This window comes from Lepidochelys olivacea, assembly GCF_965140295.1.
Source record: "Lepidochelys olivacea isolate rLepOli2 genome assembly, chromosome: 1".
In the NCBI taxonomy this organism is placed as follows: domain Eukaryota; kingdom Metazoa; phylum Chordata; order Testudines; family Cheloniidae; genus Lepidochelys; species Lepidochelys olivacea.
Window position 1 is genome coordinate 187,469,885 of NC_140411.1, and position 27,028 is coordinate 187,496,912.

The following is a 27,028-nucleotide window of genomic DNA, read 5'->3' on the forward strand; positions in this document are numbered from 1 at the left end:
CGATCCAGGACAACTCTTTAAAAGAGCAATAGGCAGACAGCTGCCAGTGCATGTCAGGCAGAGCGCAGGAGGTGGAAACCCCAGCTTATTTCCTTCAAGCTTTAGGGAATCTCCAGCCAGTCAGCTAGTGTCAGACTACAAGAGGCTGTGTTCCAGGAGCCATCTGGTGTTTATTTGCCCCATTTAAAGGGTCCTCCCCAGACAAGGAGCCCTACTGAGCACTGGACACTAGCAAAGAGATGAGTTCCAGCCTGCACTAGAGTCTATGCCAAAGCTAATAGTAACCTTCACCCCCCTGCATAGTGTGTTGTTCCATCCACCTGTCCAGAATCAGCAGAAAGAGGTAACAGTTTATGGTTTTCTTCTTATTATATTGAAATAACATGCTTGTGTGAGATGGTTATTGATTTAACCGGAGTGTGTATATTTATAAGACAGGGAACAGTGTCTGGTGGCTAGAGTCACGGATAGGCAGTCAGGACTCCTGGGTTCAGCTTTTGGCTCTGCAAATGACTTGCTGAAGCCCTGGGCAAATTACTTAGCCCCTCCATGACTTAGTTTCCCCATTTGTAAAATGGAGACAATTCTCACCTTTACAGGACTGCTGTGAGACTTAATTAAATTCATGTTTCCAAAATGCTTTGAGATGCTCTGAGATGCTAAGGAGGTGAAAGGTAGCCAGTAGTACCGGCAGCAGAAGATGAAGCAATGCAATGCTTTGTTACAGCTAACACAAGACTTGCAACTAACCATTTACTTCAGGGAAGATGTTCACTTCTGACTTACCGAGATGGAAATCTGCCCTGATTTTTACTCTTTAAAACTTTGTTTCTGAATGCAAATGAATCTGACATTCTTGTGCCTCACCTTTTTTTGCTGTGTCTATCTTGGATTAATACTTTGGGGCAGGAGAAATTTGGGTGAAAAACATCTTACTAAATTCAAAACATTTAAGATTTTATACTAAAAGAATAAATGTGACTACAAAAAAATGGCTCATCTGGCTCTTACGGTTTTATCATCACACGCTGATGCAGTGCTCAGAGGGACAGTCCACCCATGGGAATTATATTTTGGGACTGAAGATTCCTCCTCAACTGTACTGCTCCCAAAGAGTTCACAGCAAGGAAGGTCTCCCTTTGTCACATCTACTTCAGGGAACTTTAGAAAAAAAATGCCACCTGGCTCACATTGCTAGGAGCACTGTCCTAGTATAGCAAGGCTCCAGTGGATTTCTGTGTTTTTTGGCACACTGAGGAGCAGGTTTACTTGAGTGGTGAGGCCACGTGAGCCATGGCTACAGAAGGGTTCCTACAGGTGCTACCATTGGTGGTAGTCCAGGTGGGATTTGTTTTTCTAAAATCCCCTTGTGTAGAAAAGCTAGAAAGAGAAGATACATTCCTCGGGTGTAACAGGCCCCCTCCCTTCCCTGAAACCAAGAGCCTCAGAGAACAACTTAGCCTCCCCTGAACCAGCTTTGCAAAACTGCCAGGCTCTCAAGACAGCACATGCCCCTGCATGAAACAGCCTTCCCAACAGAGCATGAGCTTCATAGAGCATTATCTTTATGTGGTGTGTACCCCCTTCAAATGCATGAGTCTTGCCTGCACCCTGTACTCACACCCATTTTCAAATGGAACCAGCCTTTTTATTGGTTTAGTAGGTTAACTAGAAGTCTATGGTGCAGGATAAATACTCTCATTAACGACAGATGGGACCAATGCTAAATGCTAACCAGTCCTTGTGCTGAGACTCTGCTCAGAATCTTGCTCCGGCTTTTTTCTGGGTGAGATTAGATAGCTCTGATAGGGCAATGCAGAGCAGTCTGCAGGCTACACAAGGTAATCTTGTGGACTACACTTCTTATTGCCACTTGTCCTGGGGAGGCTTCACTCCCAAATTCACTCTCCAGTCAAAGCATCTGAGCTTTGCATGGGAGCCTCTTGAAAGGAGAGGAGGACCAAGCTGCAGTGGGGGAAGTCTAGGTTGGATATTAGGAAACACTTGGAGGGTGGTGAAGCACTGGAATGGGTTACCTAGGGAGGTGGTGGAATCTCCGTCCTTAGAGGTTTTTAAGGTCAGGCTTGACAAAGCCCTGGCTGGGATGATTTAGTTGGGGCTGGTCTGCTTTGAGCAGGGGGTTGGACTAGATGATCGCCTGAGGTCCCTTCCAACCCTGATATTCTATGCTTCTATGAACCCTTCTTCTCAGGCTGTGGTGTGGCAGAACAGCTGCTCCCTCAGCCTCAAGCTGGAGGAGACCGCACAACACCTGTGCCCTGTAGCCATGTGGGTGGTGGGAGACAGTGTCTGGCCAATGGAGCCATAAAGCAGCAGCACACTGACCTCTCTCACCTCTCCCTTCTACTCGCCTGCTGTCATCCAACTCCCTGCTGTGCGACACCACACAAGGTGTCCTCAAAAAAAACCGAGCTCTTTCTAGAAGGTACAGCAGGGCACGCCTGGTGCACAGGTTCCTTAAATCCTGCTTCCAATCCATGCAGCAGAATAACCCAGGTCTGTTGTGGGCAGGGGACTCTGTGACTGCATAATATGACAGGATTTGCCCCACACCATACATGATACACACAGACACAAACATATAAATAGCCTCACAGAAAGCCCCTATATTCATTCAGCTGAACCAGATCTTATCTGGGTTCACAGATCAACCCAATGAAGAGTGCATCCTCCTGGCTCAGTCTTAGGGTGAAAAAAATAAAGAACTAAGCCAGGAAAAGCAGATCAGATCATTCCGTGTGTACAGCAAAGTACCACCAAGGGCAGTTTCGGTTTCATTACAGCTATAGCATACACAGCAATAACAACACTATGCACCCCTCTAGCACAAGTATTAACAAATCAATCCTAAAACCACCCTGGTCAGTTAGGTCTGTATTATCACCTTTTTATAGATGTGCCTTTATGGACAAATCCTATCAAAATTAATAGGGATAATAGGGTTCTGTGGAAACTGAATAAGGCTCTATAGAAATTACTCTAAATAACCTAAATAATTTAATATTGTTCTCCTTTCCACATATTTTTGTTTGTTTCTTTTTGTCTATACAATAGAATTCCATAGCAGGTATATAATTGTCTATTTAATAACCTATGAAGGTTCAACAAAACCTATAGAAAAGTTATCATTTTCTATTACACAAGATTTTTCTATAAAGCAGACATATAGTAACAAGAGTTAACTTTACTGCTCAATGCCACACAGCAAATCAGTGGCAGAGCTCTGATTAGAGTTTAGCAGTTCCTGGTTCTTCGCCCTCCACTCAGTTCACAAGAACAACCTTCCCTTCTCAAATGACTTGATCTGGTTTAGCTGATGTAAGCAGGTAAGGATCACTGCGAATGTATAATATGGATGGGACAGAAATACTTCTGACTACATGTAGGGTTACTGAGGGCAGTAAGGCTACCAGAGAAAGCATATGGTGAAACCATTGTGCAGAGTATAGTTTTCTTTTGCCAAAGCCCACATCACACGTTTATCAGCTTTGTTTTCTGCCAGCAGCCATAGCTCAGATTTGCTGGAATCTCAGCATTTGTTTTTACCACTGAGGCCAACCATTAAATAGAAATGAACAATGGGAGTAGACATGAGTATGGGTAATTAGCACAGCCAACATTAGCTAGGATGAAACCATTTTTAGAAGTCATATAAACCCTCATGCTTTAGGACATAAAGCAACCTCTATGTGAAGGGGTTAGGAAGACATGTCCCCTGAGGCAGGTCATTCCATATTGTCCATAAAGAGGTTTCTTGCCCCATCCTCTGGCACATCTGGACATGGCCATGGTCAAAGATGGGATTCTGGAGTGCCCCACCTCTGATCTGAGCTGGTATGACATTTCCTATGTTCCTGTGCTCCAAATGAAGCATGCTGTATTTGGGGTTTATTTTAACTTTTGGAGCTGTGCATGTATTTATATTTAGAATGTTTATTTTGTTTTTCTTGTGTGCAAGGCATTCTTGGCTAAATAAGAGATCCCCCTTGCACCACAGGAACTCAGCTTGATTGGTTGGGTTTTAATAAAAGAGTCCGAAAATACTACCCAACATTCTCTTTAGTTTTGGTCCCATGGGAACTTCCTTGGCTGTGATTGGGATAAGTGAGGGGGCAGCTCCGTCTCTTTTAATTTAAAGAAAGGTTTGAAACCAGGACTTGTTATCTAAGAGAGGAGGTGCATGAACTATGTGTATTGGCAATTGGAAGGGACAGTGTGAAGCCAGCAGTCAGTTCAGCGTGTCTGCAGTGAGGAACAGCCCAGGGTGAGAGAGAAAGCCCAAGAATGGCAGAAAACACATGAAATTGATATTTTTTAAAGAAGCAAAAAAGATGGATACTTGGATTTGAGAGAGAAAGTGCAAAGAACAGAGAAAAAGTGCGGGGGGGGGAACTGGGGAGGAGACAGAGAGGGACAGTGTGGGGGGAGAGAGAGACTGAGAAAGGGAGTAGGTGGAGAGAAAGAGGGGGAAAGGCAGAAAGTGGGGGGGGAATCAAATGAGAGACAGACAGACAGAGGAAGTGGGTGGAGAAGAAGGGGAGAAGAGAGAGAAAGATTAAAGGTGTATAGAACAAACAATTGAAAAGAAGACTATAAAAGAAGAAGAAGGAGCCCCAGGAAGAAGAAGGAGACCAGAGAGGAGATATCGAACATCAGGTAGGTAAAAATGTCATTTAGAAAAAAGAATAGAGCTGCAGAGGTATCAAAGGGAAGTCACGTTACTAGATTCCAGGGGAAACGGTGGTGGAGGTGAAGATAAGGGTAGCCATAAAAAGAATAAGAACGTGGACACACACATTCTTTTTTCCATTTATTTCTATAACATCCAGACTAGTACTAAGGACAATTATGGCCATTCTAAAAATTTAAATCCTTTAATTACAAGCAACTACAGAAGTTATAGAGGAACCTGCCGGTAGTGAGCTGGGATAACTCTCAATGAGGTGGAATGAAAGCCCCAAATAGCCTCATTACAGTGAAATGTGCAGACTGCAGCACTGGTTAAAGTTAACCTCAGCTTTTAAGTGAAGCTGTCCTAAGGCAGGAGGGTGTGGGGAACTTCTTGCTATTGCAAGGGTCCAATGTATAAATGCTTCACATAGTAGATTGGGAGCAGGTTTCTTCGAATGCATGCTGAGTGGTTTAAAAAATGTTCCAGTTTCATTTCCTTGAGGATGTCACATCCCAGCTCTGCCGTTACATAGAGCCTGAGAATGCTGCATGACATTCCTAGGGAGAGCAATGGAAATGTACAGTGCCACCTCTTTAAAATGTCCTTATCACATGTATTGTGTGCGATGTGCAGTAACTGAGTCTCAGGGCTGTGAGCCCTTTGTTCTTTGAACTTCCTCTTGGTTCACATCCTAATCCCAGCAAACCCAGTTAAAAACTGATAACTATAAAGCCCTACAGAGACAAACACTCAACACTTTCCATTCTCATTAATAGCTTTTCTTGAACCTATTTTTCCCCAACTACTTCTTGTTTTTTAATGCTTGCATTGTGTTTACCTTTTAATATTGAATATTTGTGGTATTATAGTAACAGAGTTCAATACATAACCAGCTGTAAATTGTTGCCTTTATCCTTCCCACTGTGGGAGAGCTAGTGCCAGGGCCTGTCATGGGAGACAGAGCCTTTCATCTCCTAACTTCTCGGTCCAAACCAGTCAAATGTTTGTAGTGACCCTATATAATCTCACTCTACCTAGTTAGCTAGCTATAGTAGCTGAGCACCTTCCCCATTAAATCAATACAGCGATAGCGAAGTCTCTAGAGGATTTTGTGACGTTCTGAGGGCAGTTCAATGGCCTAGCTAAATTGAGTAGTTGTCACAGTCCAGTTGATAGAGTATACATAACCACTTTGTAAAGGACTAAATCAACAGCCTGTTGGCAAAACTCAGATGAGAGGCCCTTAGACTGAATGGGCCAACACAACTGAGCAATGGGGTTTCTACAGGTTAGGGGTGAAGTACGTTGGTTGGGTAGCATGTGTGGGCGGTTTGTACTGCTGCTGCCTATGCTGTCCTAAATCTGTGAATAAAGAGCTTTGTATATGTATTTGTGCGTGTGCGCGTGTGCATGTGTGCGTGTTGTGTCTGGGCATAGGTTAAACAGTTATTCTAAAATCCCTGACACTGTTGGTACATTTTCAGTATAAGCCAATCAACTGTGTATTTCTTTTTTTTTCTGAAACTCACCCGAGAGGAGAGAGCAAACACTTCTTTTCCCATCTTTTGATTCTGCTATTTGAGAGAATTCCTGAGGGTTCAGAGTTCAAAATACTGGTCCGACTTGCTAAAGCTCTGTTCACTTGGGAACTATGCTAAACATTTCTGCAACTATAAGCGACAGCTATTTTTTTCCTCCCTACATTATATTTTCTCCTAATATTTTGGGATCTGGAATTCCAGAGCTTTGCTAGAAGGAATTTGTAGCTTAGCAGAAAACGCAGGACTTCCTACCCCAACCCTTTTTCCTTTTTGACCTTCACACAGACTTCACACATTGTGCTCTGATTTGGCCTCATTTTCTGACTTATCTCAGTGTATTGAAAATAGACTAACTGGAATCAGTAATTCAGCAGTCCGGCATGGTCGGCACAGAGCATTTCAGAGCGTATGTGGCACGCCTCGGGTGTTGTTGTGTGAGGCACGAGGACAAAGTCTTAAAATTAGAAACAGCCCTCAGGAGACACCGGGCAAACTTCGATCTTTGGGATCAGAATGTATAAAGAGGGAAAGAAATCAATTTTCTGGCAAATTGACAGAAAACAGGGAGATCCTTGTGAACAACTCCACACTTCAGAACTTTCCTGAAACAAAGAAATACTTATAGCCATACAATAAGTAATGGGTATGTAGATATAAAAAAACTGCCTGTTGTATCTGTAAAGGAATAAGAGGTCAACCTCTTCTAATGGAGGAACTAGAGAGAGCTTTGCTACACCAGTGCTTCTGTCTCTCTTTGTAAGCGAGCAATGCCTGTGCTATTACTGACATGCCTTAGGTTTCACAGTGGTAGCTGTGTTAGTCTGTATCAACAAAAACAAAGAGGAGTCCTTGTGGCACCTTAGAGACTAAGAAATTTATTTGGGCATAAGCTTTCGTGGGCTAAAACCCACTTCATCAGATGCATGGAGTGGAAAATACAGTAGGCAGGTACAAATACACAGCACATGAAAAGATGGGAGTTGCCTTACCAAGTGGGGGGTCAGTGCTAAAGAGCCAATTCAATTAAGGTGGAAGTGGCCCATTCTCAACAGTTGACAACAAGCGGTGAATACCAAGGGAAGGAAAATCACTTCTGTAGAGCTAATGAGGCCAATGCAATCTGATTGAAAATAGACTAGCAATCTGATTGCATTGGCCTCATTAACTATGAAGTGCCGTGTAGTAATAGGTACTCTGAAAAAGTAGATCCTAGGTGTCTCAAATTGGGTACCCAAAATTAAGGGGCCTTTTGGCATTAATCTCTCTGTAGCTCCGTTCCCTGTATGTAAATTGAGGATAATACTACCCCTTCACCTCACAGAGATGTTGTGAAGATAAATTAGTGTTTGTGAAGCACTCAAAACTATAGTGATGAGCACCATAGAAAAGCCCACAAGGAAATAATAATTCTGGCTTCAGAGCAGGGTTTGAATAATGTGCAGTAAAATAAGGCATATGACCTTACACTGAACAAGGAGGATAAAACAAAATATCGAATAGCTGCTCATTCAGTGAGCACCATCCATCCTGAGCAATGAAGGAAACAGGGATCCTGTGGAATCATAATATGTGATCATGTAATTACAGACTGTATTATAATGCATATACACAAGAGCGCTGAATGAAGGATTCACAAGTAACCGTAATACTGGCATTTCCTAATTGTTGAGCGGTTGACTTGGCAACCATATTAAGGAGCCTTTAACACGGGGGGGGGGGGAGGGGAGGTGTGTGTGTGTGAGTGAAAGCGAGAGAGAGTACAAAATAAACTACCCACAAATTGTATCCAGACTTAGTTCTGAGTGCAAATAGCTGTCCAAATTTGCTATATGTCACATATGTTGAGAGATAACATGAGCCAGGATTTTAGCACTGAGGACTGAGATGGAGGTGAGAATTTCAGATATTTTGTAGAGGAAGAAGAAAAAGGATTTGCATTGGACACCTCCACCTCTCCTGCAATCAGTTATCATTCCCCTTTGTTTATTGTCCTTCAGCTAGTTTTCAGTCCATATAGTCTCTCTGCTTATATCAAAATGAACTGAGTTTTCAGGTAAAAGCTTGCACAGTGCTGTATCACATGCTTTACTTAGCTAACTAAAGTTCAGTTTTATTGCATCTACTGCATTCCTTTTGCCCATTAAAGGTCCACTTCTGCACATGTTGAAAGGATCCCAAGGGACTCTGAAGGTGCTAAGCACCTGCCAATAGCAGGCCTTATTAATACTGTAATTTAATGTTCTTTTAAATCAAGGTTTTAAAATATTATGGGCCAAATTCATTCTTGATGTTACTCCACTGAATCCAGCTTGACTACACCAAAGCTGAGTTTGCCCCCAAATATCTGGCTATGGTAATACATGATTTTACACTGATCAAGAACAGAGAGCATCAGGTTCCACAGACCAAACAATAATACTCAGAGCCATTCAGCAACTGGAAATTTTAAAACTTCCACCAACCCTTCAGATTAAAATGTTCTGCATCAGGCTGCCTTGCATGTATGACATATCCCTGACGTATCGACCTGAAGGTGTTCAGTGAGGGCCATGTGTGTGCGTGTGTGTTCAGGAGGTAAGAACTAATTCAAATCCCTAATCTTCTCACTCCCCTTTTTTGTGAATTCTGAGATTTTCCACATTTGGAGTGTGGAAGAAAAGGACACTTCATCAAGGAAGAGCTGAGGGTCCAGATATCAGTGTGATCCTCACAAACATCTCAGTGAACTGAGAAGAGGGACTAGGGAGTGGAGGGACATCTGACTTACACACAAGCCTGGCCAAAGGGACTGGAGAAGAACCTGAGTGAACATGCAAGTCCCCTCTATTAAGCAAGAGTGATTGGGATCCAGGCTGGTCCAGATCTATGCACAGATCTGACCACTGGCACACAGGCTGGAAACCAGTCTGTTTCATTGCATGCCTTGGTAAGGAAGACCAGGCTGATCTCTCTCTCTCTCTCTCTCACCCACACACACACACACACACACGAGATCTGGAAGACATCACCTGACTGCATATGAAACAGCCAATGTGAGTAAAGAGGGATCACACACTGCTGTGTTAGGTTTTAGTACCACTTTATGCTCCAACTGTCAGACATCTGAATTTTAAGGAGCACACCTTTCACAGGTGCATTTCTCACTCTCCTGCATTACCACTCCTATTTTAACATATATCTGTCCTCCCCAAAAAAGGACTGGTCTACACTAGGAAATTAGGACAGTATAACTATGTTGCTCAGGAATGTGAAAAATCCACACCCCTGAACGACGCAGTTAAACCAACCTAACCTCCAGTGTAGACAGCTCTAGGTTGACAGGAAAATTTTCCTGTTGACCTAACTACTGCCTCTTGGGGAGATGGATTGCTACACAGATGGGAAAAGCCCTCCATTCCAGAGCTTGGCACTGAAGAAAAGCAACATCCGGTGGATGCAGGCTGTATACATTCCTGAAAGAAAGGTTTCAGAGTAACAGCCATGTTAGTCTGTATTTGCAAAAAGAAAAGGAGTACTTGTGGCACCTTAGAGACTAACCAATTTATTTGAGCATAAGCTTTCGTGAGCTACAGCTCACTTCATCGGATGCATACTGTGGAAAGTACAGAATGAAAAAATGGGTGTTTACCACTACAAAAGAGAAAAAACCTTTTGTAGTGGTAAACACCCATTTTTTCATGCTTTGTGTGTATAAAAAGATCTTCTGTACTTTCCACAGTATGCATCCGATGAAGTGAGCTGTAGCTCACGAAAGCTTATGCTCAAATAAATTGGTTAGTCGCTAAGGTGCCACAAGTACTCCTTTCCTTTTTCCTGAAAGAAAGGATCTCTTCTACCTTTCTGGCACTCTAATTGGATCTGTGGCCTGTAAAATATGCCACAAGTGACATCCTCTTGAGATGAGCTCCTTACTGGCTCAGCCAGTGTATGTGCTGAGGATGGCAGCATGGCAAGGGATAGTCCCTGTTAGTTTCCCTCGAAGAAACTCTTTCTAGTGTCAAGAGACCACCAGGTCCCAGTTTGAGCCTGAGCTCCAGTTTGTCATGGAATCTGTTAAAGCAGAGCTCTCTGTGCAGTCTGTAGATTAGTAAGAACATAAGAACGGCCATACTGGGTCAGACCAAAGGTCCATCAAGCCTGTCCTCTGACAGTAGCCAATGGCAGGAGCCCCAAAGGGAATGAACAGACAGATTATCATCAAGTGATCCATGCCCTGTCACCCAATCCCAGCTTCTGGCAAACAGAGGCTAGGGACACCATTTCTGCCCATCCTGGCTAATAGCCATTGATGGACCTACCATCCATGAATCTATCTAGCTTCCTTTTTGAACCCTGTTATAGTACTGGCCGTCACAACACCCTCTGGCAAGGCATTCCAGAGATTGACAGTGTGTTGCGTGAAAAAATAATTTCTTGTGTTTCTTTTAAACCTGCTACCTATCCATTTCATTTAGTGGCCCCTTGTTCTTGTATTATGAGAAGGCGTATATAACACTTCCTTATTTACTTTCTCTGTACAACTCATGATTTTATAGACCTCTATCATATTCGCCCTTAGTCGCCTCTTTTCCAAGCTGAAAAGTCCCAGTCTTATTAATCTCTCCTCATACGGAAGCCGTTCTATACCCCTAATCATTTTTGTTCCCTTTTCTGAACCTTTTCCAATTCCAATATATATTTTTTGAGATGGGGTGACCACATCTGCACACAGTATTCAAGGTGTGGGCATACCATGGATTTATATAGAGGCAATATGATATTTTCTGTCTTATCTATCCCTTTCTTGATGATTTGCAACATTCTGTTTGCTTTTTTGACTGCCGCTGCACAATGAGTGGATGATTTCAGAGAACTATCCACAATGACACTCCTCAAGAAAGAGATCTTGGAAACAGCTAATTTAGACCCCATCATTTTATATGTATAGTTGGGATTGTTGTTTTCCAACGTGCATTACTTTGCATTTATCAACATTAAATTTCATCTGCCATTTTGTTACCCAGTCACCCAGTTTTGTGAGATCCTTTTGTAGCTCTTCGCAGTCTGCCTGGGACTTAACTATCTCGAGTAGTTTTGTATCATCTGCAAATTTTGCCACCTCACTGGTTACCCCTTTTTCCAGATTGTTTATGAATATGTTACATAGGACTGGGCTCAGTACAGATCCCTGGGGGACATATAGTACATAGGTTTGGGAGTCAGGGTTCCATCACCAGGTCTACCTCCGATTCAATGTGCGGCCTTGAATAAGCCACTTTGGCCCCGATCCTCAAAAGTATTTAGGTGTCTGACTCCTATCATTTCAATGGGAGTTAGGCACTTATGGGCTTCAGTCTCTCTCCACCTCAATGCCCCCATCCTCATAATGAAGATAATGGCACCTACGGTCTTCACAGGGTATTATGAGGCTTAATTACACAGTTCTTTGAGATACACAGATGAGAGGTATTATGGAAACGTGTTATTATCTGAACTCTGTCAGTCTGTGATGGGATCTGGACAGATAAAAGCACTCTCTGTGTGTGAATGGCTGGCAAGTGATTAGCACTTCTACAGGACATGAAGGGCCAGATTCTCACATTCCATGTAGTTCCCTTTGTCCTGCTCAGGCAGCACAAAGGAGCCAGAGAGTCTGTCTGTAACTGGACAACTGAAAATCCCCCCTTTGAGGTAATGGTTCTCTTCACTGGGGTAAAGCCAGCAGAGCTGGCTCCTCCACCAAATATGCCTTTCTCCCCAGTGTAGGGTGAATGTTGGGAGCCGGAGGCGCTCTACTCTGCCAATTCTTACCAGGTGTATGATCTGCCAGTTCCCTGACATCTCCCACTTCCCCACCCCACCCCGGCCCCACTTCAACCAGATATCAGACACATGAGAGATCACGCCACTATTTTCTTTTCTTTCTTTCTGTCTCCAGTTAACAGACCTTTGGCAGACAAATGAATATTTGCCTGAGAGTTTATTTGAATGTCCACGGTCACTGTGTCCAAATCAGGGTCCAGTGGCATGTAAAGGGGAGAAGTGAGCCCAGATGGAGCCGATGCATTTCTATAATCAGTCTCTCTGCTAATTTTAGAAGCATCCTGCAGGGCCAGCGTCCTCCTGTCACCTTTTTGTGCGAAAAGTTAGTGCAAAGTGTTGAGCTCAGCTATTTATATCACTGTTGCTGATATTGCAGCCAGTCCTCCAAAGAGGGGAGCTGGTGGATTTTTGGCAACTCCAGAGCAGAAGGGGAGTGGAGTCTTAGGGGAAGAAGGAAATTGCAAAGTGCAGAAACTCATGTGGCTTTGTAACAGCCACACCCACCTACCTCATCAGTGTGAATTTCTTAACCTTTCCCTGAGGCCATCACCATCTGTCAAGGTCAGTGTGTCATCCAGAGCAAGAAGTACTGGTGCATATTGGCTAAAATACTGCCTGTCTGTCATTCAGATCATGTGCTATCAATAAAGGGAAACCAGGAACTTGAACACTTACCTCCTCCAGAAGAAGGTAACACAAATGACAGCCGATATGGATGCTTTGTACTCAGGCCAGCTTGATGTTCTAACACGTGCTGTTTTTGCTGAAGCATTTTTATCTGAGAATTCTTCTGTCGCAAGGCATAAAGTTGGTTGGATTCCATGTGTCGTCCGGCTCTTTGATATTTGGTCTCCCCTAACATTAATATTGTTCCAGGTGACGATTAAAACTGGGATGGCCATCATTTTGTACACAGCTGGTCTTTGTCACATACACTTTCTCTGCTGAACTTCCACTGTTGCCAAGATCTCATGAGTTCACACAGCTCATTTGTTGATCCAGTATAAAGTTAGCAGCCTAAGGGACTATAACAGGGCAGCAGATTCTAAGACTCTGTATGCATATGCAGAGCTCTTTTGTTGAGTCATCTGGATATCAGGTGATGGGACCCTGCAAAGATGTGCAGAGGTATATTTGCTGAGTCACACTGGAATTAGATCACGGGGGTCTCCAATTAGCTCCAGTTTAGGAGTATAAAAGGGCTTAGACACACACACACACACTCACTCTCTCTCTCTCTTTCCTTCTCAGAAGCAGAAGGCGAGGACGGAGTTTTATTGCAGGGAAAACCCCTAGAAACAACCAAGCCTGGGGAGGTCAGAAACAGGTTTCAGGGGACTGTGACAAGCTTTCTTCACTTTATGGGACGATGGGGTGGGGTCCTGAAACTTTTCTCTGTTGTAACAAAGTCATGACTTCAAAATGTTTGCAAACCCTGGCTGAAGCTTTATGAATGGCTTACTAGCTCACTAATACCTAAAAACCAGCTAAACAAAAACCTCCAGTCTTATAATGGGACTGGTCCTTAGTGAGGAAAAATCTAAGTTGCAGGGTGGATGAATTAACAAGCAAATAAGATTGTCAGTGATTGAAAATAAACTCTTCTTAGTATGCTCAACAGGCATCTGCTAAGATTTTAGCAGAGCCTAATACAGTTCTACTTCTGTGACATCACAGACAGCAGAACAGCAGCTACAACTTTCACTTCACTGCTATGACTATTAAAAATGCACAAAAAATTAACTACAGAAACTAATATTAATTTTAAGGATCTGAAATTTAAAGACACAAATGTGGAAAAGATAAGGTTCTCATAATATTATTAACTTGTCACATTGCATACAGGCCTTGTTTTCACTACAAATAAAAGGAATGTTTTTAACTTGAGTTAACTACCATGAGGTAAAATCCTAGTGAATACAAGGCAGTATGGCATTTTCATGAGTTAGCAGGTGGAGTTAAAGACTATGGAGGAGCCTAGAGTTTGCCTCAATCAGCTCATTCCTATGAAAACTCCAAACTGACATGTCTTCTACTTCTGGGGAAATTCTGCACCAAAAAATGCAAAATTATTTGTCAAAATAATGCAATATAATCACACCAGTTTCACTTATTTTGGTAATTTATTTAAACTACCATACAGGAAAACAATCACAATAACTGTTCAGCATTTCCTAAACATATGAAAGTTAAGTTACAAATGCTTGGTAACCAAGACCCTGCATTCCAGTTATAATCCTGGATTTTCATTTAAATTACACTACTTTTATTTTGGTGTTTGGTGTTCTGTAAAGTAGAATGTTGCTTTAAATTGTTCAGACTTTCACACAAGAAAGTCAGACAATTTTGCTAATCATTGTCCGGCTTTTTTTTTTTTTTAAATGGATAAGTAAAATAGATCCTGAGCTGTAATCTAACCCCATTGTGCCTCTCTTGCACGGGAAAAAAAGGGAGAAAGCACTAAGGTCATGGCTACACTGGAAACTTCAAAGGGCTGCTGTGGGAGCACTCCTGTGGCAGCGCTTTGAAGTGCGAGTGTGAGCGCTGGGAGAGAGTTCTCCCAGCGCTCCTGGTAATCCACCTCCATGAGCCTGGAGCCTGTCCACACTAGTGCTTTAAAGCGCTCTGACTTGCTGCGCTCAGGGGGGTGATTTTTCACACCCTTGAGCCAGCAAGTTAGAGCGCTATAAAATGTAAGTGTAGCCAAGCCCATAGACTTTCCTAGCTGAGTATTCCGTTACTGTCATACACAAGAAGCCTCCTTTACACTACTCTGGCAAGGTAAAGGAGCCTTAATTGACTAAGGGTATGTCTACACTATGAAATTAGTTCGAATTTACAGAAGTCGATTTTTTAGAAAGCAATTTTATACAGTCGATTGTGTTTGTCCCCTCTTAAGACCATTAAGTCGGTGGAACGAGTCCACAGTACTGAGGCTAGCGCCAACTTCCGGAGCGTTGCACTGTGGGTAGCTATCCCACAGTTCCTGCAGCCTCCACCGCCCATTAGAATTCTGGGTTAAGATCCCAATGCCTGATGGAGCAAAAAACATCATCGCGGGTGGTTCTGGGTACATGTCGTCAGGCCCCCCACTCTCTCCCTCCCTCCATGAAAGCAACGGCAGACAATCGTTTCGTGCCTTTTTTCCTGGGTTACCCATGCAGACGCCATAACACGGCAAGCATGGAGCCCGCTCAGATCTCTGCGGCAGTTGTGACCACTCTAAACACCACGTGCATTATCCAGTAGAATATGCAGAACCAGAACCTGCAAAAGCAGGCAAGTAGGCGACAGCAGCGCGGTGAGGAGAGTGATGAGGACATGGACCCAGACTTCTCTCAAAGTACAGGCCACGGCAACTTGGCCATCCTGGTGATAATGGGGTAGGCTCATGCCATGCAATGCCGATTCTGGGCCTGGGAAACAAGCACAGACTGGTGGGACCGCATAGTGTTGCAGGTCTGGGACGATTCCCAATGGCTGCGAAACTTTTGCATGCGTAAGGGCACTTTCATGGAACTTTGTGACTTGCTTTCCCCTGCCCTGAAGTGCCAGAATACCAAGATGAGAGCAGACCTTGCAGTTCACAAGAGCATGGCGATAGCCCTCTGGAAGCCTGCAATGCCAGACAGCTACTGGTCAGTTGGGAATCAATTTGGAGTGGGCAAATCTACTGTGGGGGCTACTGTGATCCAAGCAGCCAACGCGATCACTGACCTGCTGCTATCAAGGGTAATGACTCTGGGAAATGTGCAGGTCATAGTGGATGGCTTTGCTGCAATGGGATTCCCTAACTGTAGTGGGGAGATAGACGGAACCCATATCCCTATCTTGGGACCAGACCACCAAGGGAGCCAGTACATAAACCAAAAGGGATTCTTTTCAATGGTGCTGCAAGCACTGGTGGATCACAAGGGACGTTTCACCAACATCGATGTGGGATGGCCGGGAAAGGTACATGACGCTCACATCTTCAGGAACTCTGGTCTGTAGGAATGGCTGCAGCAAGGGACTTACTTTCCAGACCAGAAAATAACTGTTGGGGATGTTGAAATGCCTGTAGTTATCCTTGGGGACCCTTAATGCCATGGCTCATGAAGCCATACACAGGCACCCTGGACAGTAGTCAGGAGCTGTTCAACTATAGGCTGAGCAAGTGAAGAATGGTGGTAGAATCTGCATTTGGAAGTTTAAAAGCGCACTGGCGCAGTTTACTGACTCGGTTAGACCTCAGCGAAACCAATATTCCCATTGTTATTACTGCTTGCTGTGTGCTCCACAATATCTGTGAGAGTAAGGGGGAGACGTTTATGGTGGGGTGGGAGGTTGAGGCAAATCACCTGGCCGCTGATTACGCGCAGCCAGACACCAGAGCGGTTAGAAGAGCCCAGCAGGGTGCGCTGTGCATCAGAGAAGCTTTGAAAACCAGTTTCATGACTGGCCAGGCTACGGTATGAAAGTTCTGTTTGTTTCTCCTTGATGAAAACCCGCCCCCTTGGTTCACACTACTTCCCTGTACGCCAACCGCCCTCCCCTCCCACCTTTGATCACCGCTTGCAGAGGCGATAAAGTCATTGTTGTTTCAAATTCATGCATTCTTTATTAATTCGTCACACAAATGGGGGGATAACTGCCAAGGTAGCCCGAGAGGGGTGGGGTAGGAGGGAAGCATCGGGTTGGGTGGTGGAGGAGGAGAGGACGGAAGGACAAGGCCACACTGCACTTCAAAACTTATTGAATGCCAGATTTCTGTTGCTTAGGCAGTCCTCTGGGGTCGAGTGGTGCCCGGAGACCCCCCACCACGTTCTTGGGTGTCTGGGTGAGGAGGCTATGGAATTTGGGGAGGAGGGCTGTTGGTTACACAGGGGCTGCAGCGGCAGTCTGTGCTCCTGCTGCCTTTCCTGCACCTCAACCATACACCGGAGCATATCAGTTTGATTCTCCAGTAGCCTCAGCATTGCATCCTGCCCCCTCTCCTCTCCCTCGTCCCTCCTCTCCTCGAGTTCATTTTGTGCTTTCCTGGACTCTGACATTGTCTCCTTCCACGCATTGTGCTGGGCTCTTTCAGCGAGTACAGTTTTTTCAGCTTCTAATCTTTGATAGCCTCTGGGACAGAGATGATACATGGAGTGATGAAACATTTGCAGCTGTGGGAGGGAAAAAAGGGAGATTAGTCTTTTAAAAGAGACATTTTAGAGAACAATGGGTAGACTCTTTCACTGTGAACCAAGCTCTTAACATTACATAGCATGTGTGCTTTCTTTACAAGGTTGCATTTTGCCTCTTATATTGAGGGCCTGCCAGTATGGTGTGAGAGATCATACACGCAGGGCTGGCGGGCAACAGAATTCGGCTTGCAGGCAGACATGGTAAGCCACAGTCTTTTGGCTACTTTAACCTTCCTAACATGTGGGAATGGTTTCAAACAGCAGCGCCCTCATTTCACATACCAAGCACCCCTTGGGTTGGCCATTTAAAAGGAGGGGCTGCGGTTTTTGGGTTAATGTGCAGCACAAACCCAACTAACCACCCCACCCCACCCCCACACACAATTCTCTGGGATGAGTGCTTCACCCCTAACCCAATCGCATGGCTAACAGCGGGAATGATTTCTGTTCAGCCACAGGCAAACAGCCCAACAGGAACGGCCACCTCTGAATGTCCCCTTAATAAAATTCCCCTATTTCAACCAGGTGACCATGAATGATATCACTCTCCTGAGGATAACACAGAGAGCTAAAGAACAGACGTTGCTTGAATGCTAGCAAACACCGGGACCATACGCTGCCATGCCTTGTTATGCAATGATTCCAGACTACGTGCTGCTGGCCTGGCATGGTAAAGTGTCCTATCATGGAGGACAGAATAAGGCTGCCCTCCCCAGAAACCTTTTGCAAAAGCTTTGGGAGTACATCCAGGAGAGCTTCATTGAGATGTCCCTGGAGGATTTCCGCTCCATCCCCATACATGTTAACAGACTTTTCCAGTAGCTGCACTGGCCGCAAATGCATCCCAAGTCTTCAGGGCAAATCAATCATTAAACATGCTTTCTTTTAAACCGTGTATTATATTTACAAAGGTACACTCACCAGAGGTCCCTTCTTCGGTGAAAAAATAGTTGCTGGCTGTTGGGGAAAATGGCTTCTCTGCTTGCTTCCTGTGCTTCAACCTCCTCCTCCTCATCATCATCTTCCTCGTCCCCAAAATCCGCATCCCTGTTGCGTGAGAGTCCACTTATGGAGTCCACGCACAGGGCTGGGGTAGTTGTAGGGGCACCCCCTAGAATGGCATGCAGCTCATCATAGAAGCGGCATGTCTGGGGCTCTGGACCGGAGCGGCTGTTTGCCTCTCTGGTTCTTTGGTAGGCTTGCCTGAGCTCCTTAAGTTTCACGCGGCACTGCTGCGGGTCCCTGTTATAGCCTCTGTCCTTCATGCCCTTGGAGATTTTTTCAAATGTTTGGGCATTTCGTCTTTTCGAATGGAATTCTGATAGCACGGATTCGTCTCCCCATACAGCGATCAGATCCAGTACCTCCTGTTCGGTCCATGCTGGAGCTCTTTTGCGATTCTGGGACTGCATGGTCACCTGTGCTGAAGAGCTCGCCACTCTGGCCAAACAGGAAATGAAATTCAAAAATTTGCGGGGCTTTTCCTGTCTACCTGGTCAGTGCATCTGAGTTGAGAATGCTGTCCAGAGCGGTCACAATGGAGCACTCTGGGATAGCTCCCAGAGGCCAATACCTTTGAATTGCGTCCACACTACCCCAAATTGGACCCAGTGAGGTCGATTTCAGCGCTAATCCACTTGTCGGAGAGGAATAGAGAAACCGGTTTTAAGAGCCCTTAAAGTCAGAAAAAATGACTTCGTAGTGTGGACGGGTGCAGGGCTAAACTGATCTAATGCTGCTAAATCCAACCTAAACTTGTAGTGTAGACCAGGGCTAAGAGTGGGAACAATTAATTAACAATGGGAACATCAGCAGCCTGCCTGTTTAGTTGTTACATTTCTGCTCTGCCTCAGAGACAGAGCCTGCTTCACACTACACCTCCAAGCCCAGGATGCAGCAACAGGGACAAGAGGGACAGAGTAAGTCTCTCTCTCACTCATTGGCACCCCACCCCCTTAATGTCTCTCCATGGAGGCATGCCCAGCCTCCCTCCTCCCCCACAGTGGTGATCTCTCTGCTGCTGGCTGCTCCCAGCAGATGTGCCTGGGCTGCCATGGAAGGGGCGTGTGTTCCCTACAGATTTCTTTGCTCCCCCATTTTTCTGCGGGGGAGCCAAGAAATCTCTGGCAGATATGAATTCTGTGCCTCTTCCCCGCAGGGCACAGAATTCCCCCAGGAGTAAACTTCAGTAGAATTTTACCTCATGTTAGCTACCTGAGTTAAGAACACACCTTTCTTCCTAGTGAAGACTCAACCCATACTATAGACTCAACCCATAGTATATAAAGTTAGGTATGTATTTAAACAGTCCAGTTAGTCACGGGAAATATTATGAATGTGTAATGTGGGTAAATTAATGTTACCCAAGAACCCTTTCCATTATTTCTGGACTTTTCATACATTTTATTTTTTCACCTTAATCTTGCATTAATTTAGATTTTTATATTTAATTCATGTCTAGAACTGCAGAGTCCTATAACTTGAGCAACAAGTTTTAGTACTTTGGAAACATCTGAACATTGTACAAAATGCCAGTGTGAGACCAAAACCATTAGAACTGATGAGAAATTGAGCTAAGTCCATGATTCCAGTCCACAGAAGACCAGTGTGGCAACTATTTGAATTTAAAACTTTTTACTGCAAAAGCGGGCACTGGAAATTTTTGCCTTACCAAAGAGGGTATACAGAGAGAAGTCAACTAGCATTAACCAGTGTTGATAGGACATAATATTATCGGCAGTATCAGTCACCCATCTACTTCAAATTATGGGAGGCTCCCTAGCAAAGGCAGAATCCTGAAGGAACACATGCAAGTAGTGGACATGCACACGCACAAGATGAGAGAAAAGTGTACAGCTAAATCTCTGTGCCCGGCAGAAAAAACATTTCAGACATACAACTATGCTATGGCACACTGGACTCACTGGTAACAGACTATTTACAGACTTATCAGGAGATAACAGGGTAGATACCACATCGTTCCCATTATGGAGTTACCAAGCAACATCCAAGAAACATAATGCATCATTTCATAGTAACTATTTATAAATAACTCATATCACCAACATATCAGCCTGTTTTAATCCCTTGTCTGCTTATAGCATTTTCCCACAACATTGAAACTGTATATGAACTAAAGTCAGAAAATTCAGACGGTGGGACAGATCCTTGGTGGCACCAAATCTACATCCAGTGCAGCTGTGGGGAGGGAACAGGTGACTAAGCCACTTTACTGCTCCCCAAGTTCTGAGATGGCTGGGGATTGAAACAGCCTCTAATATAATTTAGAGCAGCCTCCGGGTGGCTCTACATTATGGCAATGGAAGTGGTCTAGTATGGAAGCAGGTGTGCCATCCAGGATCAGCCAGAGCCCCATCCACTCACTTTGCCCAGTCCCATCTGTGGCATGCACCATCCCCATCCTGAAACATTCCCTACATGGAGTGGGGGAAGTGAACAACCACCTAACAACTCTCCTCTGTCAGGGGGAATTCTTGGCTGTCCCTTAAGGGCAGCCTGCAGCAGCACAGAGCAGCCAAAGCCAGTTTTGAGGATTAAACCCACGATGAGCTGTAACTGGATGACACTGTACATATACACTGTAGTATAAAGCACCATGTACAGTGCTATATTTTACTCCCCATTCTATTTAACAAGGGGGTAACTTATTGTTCCTATACAAATCATATCCTTGCATACTTCAACTTTTATGCATGGAAAATCTCAACCATATTGCTGCAGTAAATTTTCATAATTTAATAAAGTCTGAAACTCCACTCTCCATGGAAGCTATACAATCTTTGCTCAGGGAGAGTCATTAGCACTTGTAGACAAGACAAAGAATGATTAAGAAAGACTTACATTTCTGGACCTTTGTGGTGTCAGTATTTCCCTCGTGCGGTGATTTTTATTATCTTGCCATTGTAGTTATTATGTTTTCCATTTGTTAAGAGGTCATAAGATATTTTGTTTTTGAAAGGGCATATTATCTACATCAAAACACTGTACACTCCTATAGCACATCTGCCCTTGGATCACAACTTCTTCTACAGATGTTTGCCACATGATGCCCCTGTAAGGTAGGTATGGTAAGTATAATTGGACCAAATTAATCTCTCTTGTATCTCTCTTACTCCAGAGTTACAGTAAGGCTGAATTAAACCCATTATTTCCATATTACAGATGGGGATTTGAGGCACAGAGAGATTAAGTGACTTGACCAGAAGGAGTCTAGCAGAGTCTGGGATAGAACAGAAACCAGATCTCTCAATTCCTAACCCTGAGCTTTCAGTACAAGATCATCTTCCCATGCCTCGCATCTGACCTTTATAACTAACTAATGGTCTTTATAGATAATTTTAGTCCCATGGTACATCACAGAGGGAGGTTTCTTTTCATCTGAATGGTGAATTTTGACTTAAAAATAGCAAGGCCTGATGCTAAGATTTTACAGCATTCCTGTATCAGACAAATGGTTTTTCTGAAGCAAGCATCAACGATCAGAATTTGGATTACAAGGTTGGAAGAGGACCTGAGATCATTGCTGGCCCAGAAAATGTTTATGATTTATGTCTGAAATTGTTGGAATTAACTACACACAGCAACAACAAAATGAAATCATAGAGCTGGGGGGGGGGGTTCCTACACATTTATTTGAATGGTGGCACTCAATTCTGAAATGAAACCCAGCAGAGTAAGAAGATGCTGCATGCATTTCAAACATCTAGCATGTCTGTGCCACTGATACATCCATTTTAAATAGGCTACAGCAGAAGGCCAGCATAAGCAAGAGGAAGTGCAAGGATACTGCTCAGTCCTAGCTTTGGATTCAAATCTCACCTCTCAAAGTATCTGTACATTTGGGGAGTCCCAAGAGAACAGTTCTGCTATCCATACAGCAGAAGGAGAACCACCTTAGATGCAGGTTCCATAGAGGATAAATTTAAGCTCAGACCACAGAGTAAATATTTCCTGAATCAAGAATAAAATCTGGTACATCTCAAATAGTTTAACAGCCAAGTTATCACTCTGTAGTCTTTATACTAATTTATATTTTATAAAATCTACCACAACCAGAACAGATCAATGAACCATCTAATTTGGTGTCCTGTCTTTAGCATGAGGCTCAAAGCCAGATGCTGAACTCACACGGCTATAAAGCACTGAAGTGGGAGTGTGGGAGGGGGTTTCTTTCAGAAGGGTGTTTCAGTACACACATTCACAGAAGATTCCTGACTGCCTCTCAGTGCCTTTCAAATGCAGCATTTTCTGATTTAAGGATATGAGTTCCCCTCACCTGTCTCAGAACCTCTCTCTCGCCATCCTTTTTCCACAGAGGCTGTGGCTCCACTGAGCAGAGATGGATAACTGGACCTTCCTGGGAGAGTTCCTTGAAGAGGTCCACAAGCATTCCACCGTGGTGGGAAAAGTCTGGCTGACCGTGCTTTTCATCTTCCGGATGCTGGTGTTGGGCACAGCGGCAGAGTCCTCGTGGGGAGATGAGCAGTCTGACTTCATGTGTGACACCCGGCAGCCTGGCTGTGAGAACGTTTGCTATGATAAGGCTTTTCCCATCTCCCACATCAGGTACTGGGTCCTTCAGGTCATCTTCGTCTCCACCCCATCCCTGGTGTACATGGGGCATGCGATGCACACAGTGCGCATAGAGGAGAAGAGAAAAATGAAGGAGGCAGAAATGAGGGCAAAGGGGATTAGAAGCAGTGGTGACACTTACCATCAACAGGAGTACCCTGTGGCAGAGAAGGTAGAGCTCTCCAGTGGGGAGGAATCAAGTGGGAAAATAATACTCCAGGGTAGCTTGCTAAACACCTATGTCTACAGCATTTTGATCCGCATCACTATGGAAGTGGTCTTCATCGTTGGACAATACATCCTCTATGGGATCTTCCTGCAGACTCTGTACACCTGTCACCGGGACCCTTGCCCTCACCCTGTGAACTGCTACGTCTCGCGGCCCACAGAGAAGAACGTCTTCATCATCTTCATGCTGTCCGTGGCGATGTTGTCGCTCTTGTTGAGTCTGGCCGAGCTGTACCACCTGGGGTGGAAAAAAGCCAAGCAGAAGTGTGCTAAATCTTACAAACCCAGCCCCACCATGGCTGCTGGCAAACTGGAGCCTGCACCGCAAGTGGAGAAGGCTCAAAGTTGCACTCCCCCTCCAGATTTTAATCAGTGTTTGGTCAATCCCAATGGGAAATTCATCAGTCCTTTCAGCAATAAAATGGCCACTCAGCAGAACACAGACAACTTTGCCACTGAGAGTCAAGAGAATGCAGCTGGAGAAGGCCAATTTATCCAGATCAGCTATGCACAGAGTCCTGAGGCACCCAATGACTCTGCCCCCCACCAGGTCTCCAATGGTTATTTCAATGAGAAACGCAGGCTCAGCAAGACCAGCCGTGCCAGCAGTAAGACTAGGTCAGATGACCTGTCCGTGTGACCTGTTACCAGGTGGGGCAAGGAGGGAGGGAAAGCCTCAATGCTAAGCAAAACTTCTGCAGTGTGGACTTTGAACTCGTGCCATTCTGCTCTCTGTTTTACAGCCCTCTGCTCCTTTTTAGTGAATGGCATTGCCCTACTCCAGACAACACTTCTCAAGCCTTAGAACAGGGGCAAACTTTCCCAATAAAGGGCGGACTGGCAACTTGCCAGGAGCCTGAACACAGCACTTAATTTGCAGAAAATACAGCAGATGGTAGCCAACCTCATATTTCATGGAGAGGCGCCACCTACAGGGACCACAGGACCTGCCATTCCTAGTCACTCAGATAGAGATGGAATGTTGGCTAGCAGGAGCTGTAATCTCCAGAGATTGCATCTCCCCCTTAAAACTGAGGCTGGCCAGGAGCTGCAATATTGAACTCACCAAGCCATACACTGGCCACCTCATTGTTGCTTTGAAATTACTTTAACATGGAGCTACATCCACTTTGCAAGCACATCAAGTTACAACTTTTCTCTCCTGAGAAAAACAGAAATAAAACACTAAGCCAGTGGTTCCCAAACTTGTTCCACCGCTTGTGCAGGGAAAGCCCTTGCCGGGCGGGCCGGTTTGTTTACCTGCTGCGTCCGCAGGTTCGGCCAATTGTGGCTCGCTGCTCCAGGCCAATGGGAGCTGCTGGAAGCGGCGCGGGCCAAGGGATGTACTGGCCGCCGCTTCCAGCGGCTCCCATTGGCCTGGAGCAGCAAACCGCGGCCACTGGGAGCCGCGATCAGCTGAACCTGCACACGTGGCAGGTAAACAAACCAGCCCGGCCCGCCAGGAGCTTTCCCTGCACAACTGGTAGAACAAGTTTGGGAACCACTGCACTAGGCCTTTGAATGAAATGCTTTATATTTTTCTCTCTCTCTTCCCTTTTCTCTGCCTGGGCCCAGACACATTATACCACCTTGCCTTACCTATACCACGTAAATGTGCAATGAATTCTACTTGAATTTTTAACATTATGTATGTAGCCCCATCAAGATCTGACTGGTAGTTAAGAATTGTCTGTTTTCCTCCAAAAAATAAAGTGCCTTAGTGTCCAACTGTGGAAATACCTTCATCCCACGGTCAGGCCAGCAGATAGACCCTGGGATATTACCCAGGCTACCTGCTGAAGGGGCCTAAGGAATTTTCCCAAGTTACTTATTAGACTAGTTTCAAGAGAAATGTCCACTTAACCAAAATAAACAAATTTTCCCATGGATGCAAATATGTCACTCGTAAAAAGGAGAGACTCTGGTGTGAAAAGACATGATTTTTTTTTCTCTTTAACAAACGTTTTAAGTACATTTAGTTCTATCGAAAGGATGCTAGACCAACAGCCCTGGAGAGTGAGGTCCTCTGTTCATCCTCAGAAGAGTTACAGCACAGGCCGTGGTTGTGCAAGCTTCCTCAACCCTGCCCGGCCAATAAACCTTAACCTCAGCCTCATTCTGGAGTGAGAGCACTGACCAGCCTCTATTGCATCCATCAGTCCTTGGCCGCTCTGCTGAGTCTGCCAGTTCTTATTCGTTCAGAAATCGACAAATGCACTGATTCTTTTCACCACACAGGTCAACCTGAGCTCTCATCAGATGGCAACACTGGTAATGAGATAAACGAGGATCCCAGAGCAAGGCTGTTCAAGCAGCACTTAGGGTGGTTCCTAGTCCCCAAACCCAACCTTGATCCCCATTAATTTGGTCATTGCAGAAATGAAACAAGGGGATTAAGTTTATCTTTCTGTCTTTGGAGGATAAACTAGTCCTAGTTCAACCTGTTCCCTTTCATTTACCTTGCCCTTTTGAACATGTGCAGCTGCTTATAAATGGTTGAATTGTGTGTGTATGGGCTTGGAGTGATTTAAGACAGGACTGATCTATTCCCTCCTATATCTGCTGTTGAAAGTGATTGTCACTCCTTGAGTCCAATGCAGTGCATGGTTTGGTACAGTTGCCTGCACATGAACCAGGAGGGAAACATTTTAGTTTGTAAGTGATTTATGTACAGGTATTTTTGAATCAGGAAAAGATGTGTGCTCTCCTGAACAAGAGTTTTTAAACAATTGTGCCTAGTTTGTCCTAATAAAGTTCTGATATCATTTCCTATTGTTCATGTGTCTCCTCTTATGTGTCCAAGAATGAAAGAATGAGTTGCTAACATCTATGGGTTTCCATTCCAACTTCTGCCTGTCAGCTATCACAGAGATTCCCAAAACAAACGTGGGCCATTGCTTGGAATTCTGTGTGTTTGAGGGGTGGGGGTCGGAGGAAATATATGGCCAACTATAAATGTTGAAAAACTATTGTTTTACCAGCTAGTGGAGTCAAGGGAACACCCCACACCCTCTGGTTTATCAGAGAAGAGAAGAAACACAGGAAGCCAGCTAGGGACAAACAGCACTGGTTGTAGCTTTGCAAGATGTTCTCAAAGGGATGAAGGGTAGCAAAATCCAGCCTGAAGAGTTCAATTGTGCTTCCATCAAAATCAGTCAACCAGGAGGAGGGCCTTAAGAGGGCTCCTCTAGCCACCTGATCCTAAGAGGATTGACCACCCACGCTCATCGCTGTCTTCAAAGAGCAGTTTGGGGCACTCATCTCTCACAAGATTATGCTGTCCAACCTACAAACTCCTCTTCTCTCCCCTGTCCAAAAAGCTGACTTCTCTCCTTCCCAAACTGAACTCAGAGGCTCTTGTCCTTCCCTTGCTGCCACCTCTCAGCCCACAAGCTTCTTTTCTCCCCTGCTCCATCTGTCAAACTCAAAGGGTCTCCCCTCCTACCGCCAACCCAACTTCACCTCCCAACCCATGGGACCTAGAAGGCTGGAAAGCAGAAACAAGGGGGATCATTGTATCCTGTTGAAAATGAAGGGAAAATTTACAGAGAACATAATTACTCAAGCTGGAAGTAGGTGAGGAAACTAAGGATAGGACCACCACTCTTGGGGAAAGTTTTACGGTGTCTTTGAGGCTACAAGTGGTCGGAACCTTGATTTGGCATCTCATCTGAAAGACTGCACCCTCAGCAACACAGTGTCCCCCAGCATCACGCAGGAAAGATGAGTTCTAGTGCTCCAAATTTTCAAAGTAGTGCACAGGCATTTCTGAGTGCGCCTGTCTGATGCATGCAAACTGCCAGGATGCACATGCATCTGAAGCTTTGTGTGCCTAAGTCAGGCTAATGCACACATGCACTTGAGCAGTCACCTCTTTGAAAATTGGGCCACTGAGTTCTCACACCAGGCCCTCGATTTTCTATGGAGATCTTCCGTCCAAGCATTAAACCAGGCCTGACTAATCTTAAATTTCTGAGAATGGGTCCAAAGTGTAAAAGCCCCAC

At 44.7% G+C, this 27,028-nt stretch overlaps 1 protein-coding gene across 1 annotated transcript; it reads left to right on the forward strand.

Annotated features, from left to right (window-relative positions):
• GJA5 (gap junction protein alpha 5) lies at positions 1 to 25,801 on the forward strand. Its single transcript, XM_084617430.1, has 2 exons — positions 1 to 343; positions 22,540 to 25,801. Exon 2 carries the CDS (start codon positions 22,564 to 22,566, stop codon positions 23,662 to 23,664), a length of 1,101 nt encoding a protein of 366 aa, XP_084473556.1. The 5' UTR covers positions 1 to 343; positions 22,540 to 22,563; the 3' UTR covers positions 23,665 to 25,801.
• The last annotated feature ends 1,227 nt before the right edge of the window (positions 25,802 to 27,028 follow it).